Here is a 7,625-nt window from a genome sequence, read left to right as displayed (position 1 = left end):
GAAAAAAATCCCAACTTCGGACCCCTCAGTGCTCTCTCACATAGTCTGCCTTGGACTTTGCTGAGACAGGTCCACCTTTAATAAAAGAGTCCTTTTTGAACTTCTAATTTGAGTCAGTGGTCCTTATCTCTCCCCATAAGACTGTACAATGCCTTCTACCCCCACCCCAATGCACCAGGACAGCCTGCGTGCAAATCAGGATGCAGATTAAGCCTTAAAAACCTGACCCCTTAAACACTTGGGCTTGCTCTCAGAAACCCCATGTGGGGACACTGAGGCAGTCGCCTGCCGGCTCTTCAATAAAAGGACTGTAAATTTGGCTTGTTTGGCAGTGTGGTCTTTGTGGAACTCCTGGGCACAACATAACTCCTTGGTTTGGGGTTGCGTTCTTGTCAGACAGTCCGGAGTGAGGAGGTTCTGAGTGAAACTAAAAGGGTGACATTTCCCACTCAGACAAGGAACCTGACCGCACCAGGGACCGCGCTTGCGACCCTCCGTTTCGCCCGGCGCCCATTTCCACCTCTCCGATCGCCGGCGCGGCCCGGTAGGTGCCCCGGGTTCCTGCCCACACCGGAGCCCGGCGCGAGCCGCCGCGAGGGGGCGCCGCGAGAAGGGCTACCGGTCCCCATGGCGTCTGCGGGGGGCGGCTCCCTGGGCCTCCTGGCCTGGCTCCTGGTCCTTCAGGCACGGCTCGCTCAGGCCCCGGCGGGCTGGCGGACACCTGTCTCTTCCTCTCCTTCCCCCTCCTGGGGCGGCGGCGGCGAGGAGCCTGCGGCGGCTCAGGGGTCTCCGAAGGCCTCCGGGTCCTCGGCCTCCGGGTCCTCGGCCTCCGGGCCCTCGGCCTCCGGACCGTCTTTGTACGCCTTCACCCCAGGTGACGCTTGGCGGAGGATGGGTAGAGCCGCCCGCGGGGGGACCCTGGGAAGTTCTGCGGGCGGAAGTCTGAGGTTTCTGGCCTGGGGAATCTGAAGCGCTGCCCTGGAGTCCAGGAGGACGTGGCTTCCTTTTGTCTCGGGACTTGTGGTACTTTCTCGAGAAGCCCTGGGCGCGGGGGACACAGGCCCTGCGTCTCTGAGTTCTTACGACCCTGTCCTCACCCCAGTGTGTGGCAATAGCTTCCTGAAAATCTTGGGAGGAGCGGATGCGCAGGAAGGGAGGTGGCCCTGGCAGGTGAGCTTGAGGATCAACAACAGGCACGTCTGCGGAGGCTCGCTCATCCTGGCGCAGTGGGTGCTGACCGCGGCCCACTGCATTTTAAGGTGAGAGTGGACATGGAGATGCGAGAGTTCCGGAGGCAGCCTGGCCCTCCTCAAACCGCCGCTGAGTTCTGCTGCTGTGGCAAATTGACACAAACAAAACAATAAAAGGGCAGGGGTTCTGCCTCGGGAGCCTACTAGGAGTAAGTACTAAAGCGGCAGGCAAACCAATCTGGAGAGCGACGGAGGAGAGGTTTTTGGTGAGGGAGATGGGGTGATAGAGACGGTGGCAAGGGAGGTTGGGGCCTGTTCTGGAAACATATGGAATGTGTGGAAAAGGCACACGTGATGTTTCCCAGGGTTTCTATGAGGGACGTGTTCTCTCTCCCACAGCCGTTTCCATTACAGTGTCAAGATGGGAGATGTCAGTGTCTATACTAGAAACACAAGTCTGATCATTCCTGTGGAAAACATCATCGTCTACCCTGAATTCAGAACATTGAGAACTGTTCAAAATGACCTTGCACTTCTCCACCTCCTCTACCCTGTGAATTTTACTTCAAACATCCAGCCTATCTGCATCCCTCAGCAAACTTTCCAGGTGGAAGCTGGGACCAGGTGCTGGGTGACTGGATGGGGCAAACTAAAAGAAAGCGGTGAGACTTCAAGGCAGGAGGCAAACTCAGGGCAGAGGGGAGGCAGCCTTATCCCTGGAGTGCACAAGAAAGCTTGAGGGAGGGACAAGGAGGTAGACTGCCTGGCAGGCGGCAGGTGAGTAAGGGGGAAGCAGTATAGCAGCACTCAGGGTAATGGTTTCTGATTGGCTTGGGTCACCCCAGAAACTGGGTTGGGTTCTTTGGTTGCAACACAAATATTTGCAGTCATTTAGGAAAGTTGCCTGTCCTGGGAACTAGAGTTGAACAACCAGGAGAAGAAGAAACATATGGGGAAAGGCTTCTGCAGATTTGTGGGGCACTGTGTTCAACCGGTTTGGGAGTATTTTTAGGTTCCTTGGGGACAGAGCCAGAGGCTATGGAGTTCTTCCAGGGACAATTTTTGCTCAAGGGGTGATGAGCTGTCTACCAGTCAGAGCTGCTTCTTACTAAAAGGACCTGCTTTGGTGGGTAGGGAGTTTCCTGTCCCTGGGGTGTAGGGAGAGCCTGCTGGTGGGGTATAGGGTCTCTTATACCTGCGGAGAAGCTGGACTTGGTACCCTTGAGGCAGTACCTGTCTAGTGACCCTGCTCTAGAACGTATGCCTTTCTAGATGCACAGGACACCCTATTACTATTACTACTGATGCTTGGAGTGATAGGTGCTTGGTTTTGATTTGTCGAGTTGGTAAGGTCTTGCCTTCTCTCTCATGAAATATTCGCCCTGTTCCTCTTTTGCTTTTGCTTCTTACATCCTTCCCTCCCCATGTCCACTTTGGGCTTGAGCTTCCTTCTTTATCAAATAGGGACAATACTTGCTGCCCTGCCTTCTTCCAGGGGAGCACTGGGTGTTTGGGGGTTTGTTGTTCCCTTGTGCAGATCCACACACTGCTGATCTTCTTTGTCAGTGGAATCTGTTCCATCAGAAACTCTCCAGGAGGTGGAGCAATACATCATCCTCTATAAAAAATGTAATGAGATGATTCGGTCCTACATGCCATCGACTACGGAATTAGTACTAGAAGGAATGATCTGTGGCTATAATCAAAAGGGAAAGGATGCTTGTCAGGTAAGTTTGTGAGCCCTTTCCTCATTCCCAGGTGGTAGGGCCTAGGTTATTTGCTACCTCCTCTATTCATCCACAGTTGAGTTAAGGAGATTCATGGAGAGAAATCCACCATGGCTCCCCTGAACTGGCCTGGCTTATTCCTTCAAAAGGGAGCAGTTCTCACTGACTAGGGGCACTGCTGGAATGTAGGAAAGTTGGGGGTGCGTCATGCTAATAATATACATTGCATTAATTGAGCTCTATGTGACACTCACCATGCCAATGGGAGCATTAACCCACATCTCAGTTAACTTACATCACAACCCTGTAACATAGACATCATGCTCACATAGATGAGGAAGGCGAGATCCAGAGATTTTAGTTCCAAGTTCTGTGATTACCTGTATGACTCCTAGACCCACACTATTCCTTCTGCATCAAGCTGCCTTCCGAAGCAGGGGGCATTTGAGCCAGGTCTTAAAGGATGAGTGTTTGGATTTCTTGGAGAGAGAAGAAGAACATTGTAGGGAGAGGGAATAGCAAGTACAGCAGTTCAAAGATCTGAGGGAACTTATCACATTCAAGAAACATTTGGAGCAATGAAGTAGCGAATGTGGCCAGAGGAGCGGGTTGGAGTCAGAATATTGCAGCTTGGAATGGTAAGCCAAATTTCTGGGTGAGCATGATCAGGGTTGCCTTTTAGATAAATGAGTCCCTGAGCTGTGTGGTGCATGGGCAGAAGTCTAGAAGCTGTTTTCATCATCTGGCAGTGATAAATTGAGTCCCAAGCAGTGCCTGGGGCAGGAAGGTGCATGAAAGTGTGCTTAAGGTCAAATAATCAGTTTTTGGTGACTGGCTGCACATGGGTGTGGTGGTGAGGAAAAGTTTGGCCTTGTGTTTTGGTCTGAGGTGGTTGGTGGTGGGGCCACCAGAGCAGGTTTGGGAAAGGACATGCAGAGTTCTGCTTTAGTTGTCATGTGTGAGATGTCTGAGAGTGGAACATACAACGTGGAGAGAGCTGCCTATATCGATTAGGAACTAGAAAATGTAAGGATTTAGTCCTTCTGCTTGGGGCTGCCATGCAGAGGTGACATTCCAAATGTTTAACAACCACTATGGTTTGAAAAATGACCAGTCATAATTTCCTCAGAGGATATGAAGGTTTTCCTATTAACTTTTTTTCTTATTTATTTATTTTAGCAATGGGGTCTCCCTCTGCCACCCAGGCTGGAGTGCAGTGGCATTTAGTTTAATGTAACCTTGAACTCCTGGACTCAAGGGATCCTCTCACCTCAGCCTCCAAAGTACTAGGACTGGTACAGGTGTGCACTAGCACACCAAGCTAATTTTAATTTTTGTCCAGACAGGATCTCCTTATTTGCCCTGGTGGGTCTTAAATTCCTGGCCTTAAGATCCTCCTGCCACGACCTCCCACACAGCTGTGACAAAATGGCCTGAGCCACCATCCCCGCCAAATTTTCATTTCACATGTTCGCATATTCAGTTCTCATATTCTTTGAGATGCCAGGGGGAACTCCATGCATGCCTGTCTCCCCAGTGCCTTGCAGTGCAATCAGCTTGCTTTGATATGGATCCTATTCCATTTCTGGAGTTTCTTTCTTTCTTTTTTTTCTCCAGGGAGATTCTGGAGGCCCCATGGTCTGTGAATATAATGCCACATGGATCCAAGTGGGGATTGTGAGCTGGGGTGTCGGCTGTGGTCGTGAAGGAATACCTGGAGTTTACACAGCAACTAGTCCCTATAGTAAGTGGATGGTTGCAGTGGTGAACCAGGCTACCTCTTTGTATTCAGTGGTGTTCCTCATTTTACTCCTGTGCTTTGTGCAGCCACTGGGCATCCTGGTGATGCCATGATCACTCCAGCTTACTATTCCCCTCCTGTTTCTGAGTCTTAAACTTAGGGGTCTCCTCTGGCCAACCTCCTACTCCTTCTCAGTGCCCCTTCCTCAAATCTCAGTTATCTACTGGCCATTTGGAGACCCACACAAGTGAGCATGGCAGGGAGACTGAGGCCTAGAAAGTGTCCCTGCCTGGTGCTCTGGTCACCTGCCTTGGCCACTCTTACACCTGGGCTATGTTCTGCCTGGTAGAAAGCAGGAGATGAACCAATCCCAGCTAGGGGGCCAGCTGCCCTGCCAAGTGAGGCATGATGACTCATCACTGTCTTGGAGAACATTGACTAAAGAAGAGACATCATTGGCAGTGAGGCAAGCCTTAGACTTGGTCCTGGTTTCAGGGCTGTCACCTGAGACTTTGTGAAACCAGCTTGGTTTTGCTCAGAGAGAGTGAAGGAGGCGTTACCAGATCCCTGCAGAGGTGCAAGGCCTCAACCACCTCTGGCTCAGTTGTCTGGGGCTGGGAGAAGTTCCCCTATATCCCACTGTGGATCTATCTGTGAGTGGACATCCTCTGTCACACAAGCCCTCTCAGGAAAACCCATTCCTAGTGGCCACATCCAGGGCCACTCATGTTTTTTTTGAGGCAGTTATGGAGTACAGTTTTTAGAAAGCAGCTGAATAAAAAATGTTTAGAGACTCTCCTGTGTGTTCTGCATTTCTACTGGCCTGGGGGTTGGTAACATTGAAGAGAATTTACCTCACATTAAGCTTAGGAAGATGTTGATGATTCTTTTAAAATCATAGAAAGAGAGGGGATGTGAGTTGGACAAATGGTTCTAGACAGTTGGGTTCTGCTGCCTAACAGGAAAAAGCCCAAACTCTACAAAATGATTTAAAGATGTTTGTTCTGAGCCTAATATGTGTGACCATGGCCTGGGGAGTCATGTTCAGGAAGTCTTGAGCATGTCCTTAGTTGGTTGGGTAATAATATTGTTTTATACATGTTAAAGACATAGGGATTGCAGGTAAAATCATAAATTAATACATGGAAGATGTGTATTGATTTGGTCTGAAAAGGCGGGACATGGGAGAGGGATGGTTATAAGTTATAGGTGGGTTCAAAGATTCTTTAATTTACAATTGGTTAAAGGAATAAAGCTTTGTCTAAACAAAGCCTTGGAATGTTTAAAGTTAAGATAAGGAAGTCTAGGCTGGGCACAGTGGCTCATGCCTATAATCCTAGCGTTCCGGGAGGCCAAGGCAGGAGGATTGCTTGAGCTCAGGAGTTCAAGACCAGCCTGAGCAAGAGTGAGACCCCATCTCTACTAAAAATAGAAAAATTAGCTGGGTGTGATGGTGTATGCCTATAGTTCCAGCTATTTAGAAGGCTCAGACAGGAGGATAGCTTGAGCTCAGGAATTTGAGGTTGTAGTGAGCTATGATGACACTGCTACACTCTATTCCAGGGTGACAGAGGAAGACTATACTCTGTCTCAAAAAAAAAAAAAAAAGTCTATTAATCAGAGATGAGCCACAATATCTGTTAAGGAAATTGATGGCCTACAGGCAATTTAACTTTTGTTCTGCATGCCCTTAGGTCTTGTTAATTTAGTATCTTATTGTTTGAGGCCTGCCAAACCTCCCTTTCAGGGCCAAGAGCTCAGTTTTAAGGGTTTTCTGGGGTCCCCTTGGCCTAGAGGGGGTCTGTTCAGTCTGTGTGTGGGGTAGCTTGTAGGATTTTATTTTAGTTCACACTCCTCATAGCCAGCAGCATTTCCACATGGAGATTTGTAGCTGAGTTTGCTAGTACTGCATCTGGGAAGGAGGAGAGAGAGATTGGAAGCAGGAGAGGGATCAGGGCACTGCATCCCAAACTGCAATTTCCATTTTCTGCCTCTTTCTGCCTTAAGCTCTCCAGATATTTAGAGCCTTGAGCACCAGATTGCTTTAATGAGGCTCTGTGGAAAACAGAACTGAGGTTTAGGGAGATGATTGGTTGGGTTGCTTACTGGGTGTGGCTCATTTCCCTCATCAGCCTGTGGTCCAGGGTAGCTGTTTGTTATGATGCAGAACACTTCATAGTTCCTAATTTCTTTTTTTTTTTTCCTGAAACTTTGAAGCTGCCTCCTTTTAACAGAGGATTGGTGTGTTTTACATGTGGAAAAAAGGTGCACGTGAATATTTAGGTGAATAAAGACCAGTAGAGATTGGTAATTATCCTCCCTGGCACTTTCCCTTCCTTTTGGGTATATAGCTGATCAGAATAACGACTACATTTCTAAGCCTCTCTTTTATCTACATGTGACACAAGTTCTGGCCAAGTGGATAGAAACAGAAACATTAGTTGTGAATTCTGGGAAATGTCCTTAAAGGGAGGCCAAGCTCCTTTTCATCCCTTTCTTCTCTCCTGGTTGGACTGTATACATGGTGGCTAGTGTGTGAGCAGTCATCTCGGGATATGAAGAACATGCTAAGGTTGTGCTACAATAATTTAGAAGGAACTTGACTCCTTGGAATCCATAAAGCTGCCAATAGAGCCTTTAATGCAACAGAGAAAAAAGATTCATTTTTAATGATGCCACTGTCATCTTGAGTCTCAGTTACTCATAGAAAAACTTTATTCAAACGAATTCAATTTGCATCATTTGGAGCTTTATTTCTAGATTGTTATGAATATAGATTTTTCAAGTCATTTCTTATTTAGACTAAATTATTATTATTCTTTTGTACCTCTTTTTTATTTCAGATTAATGTGAGGGTACAAATAATTAGGTTACAATGTTCATATCTGTTAGGAAGAGTCCCTGTTGTAGTGTCCCACAACCAGAAAGTGTGCCATATACCCTTAGATTGTGCCCATTGAATGGGAG

The 7,625-nt window shown here is 48.2% G+C and overlaps 1 protein-coding gene across 1 annotated transcript; it reads left to right on the top strand.

Moving 5' to 3' along the window:
* Window positions 1-627: 627 nt before the first annotated feature.
* On the top strand, window positions 628-4,771 carry LOC111726823 (serine protease 42-like). Its single transcript, XM_023515895.1, has 5 exons — window positions 628-874; window positions 1,103-1,259; window positions 1,590-1,852; window positions 2,757-2,917; window positions 4,535-4,771. The coding sequence occupies exons 1-5, from the start codon at window positions 628-630 to the stop codon at window positions 4,769-4,771; spliced, it is 1,065 nt and encodes a 354-aa protein (XP_023371663.1).
* Window positions 4,772-7,625: the final 2,854 nt, after the last annotated feature.

The sequence above is a fragment of the Otolemur garnettii genome, unplaced genomic scaffold (assembly GCF_000181295.1).
Source record: "Otolemur garnettii isolate 467f Iridium unplaced genomic scaffold, OtoGar3 scaffold00082, whole genome shotgun sequence".
Classification (NCBI taxonomy): Eukaryota; Metazoa; Chordata; class Mammalia; order Primates; family Galagidae; genus Otolemur; species Otolemur garnettii.
Note: the sequence above shows the minus strand (reverse complement) of the source record. Positions and strands in the feature narration are given on the sequence as shown.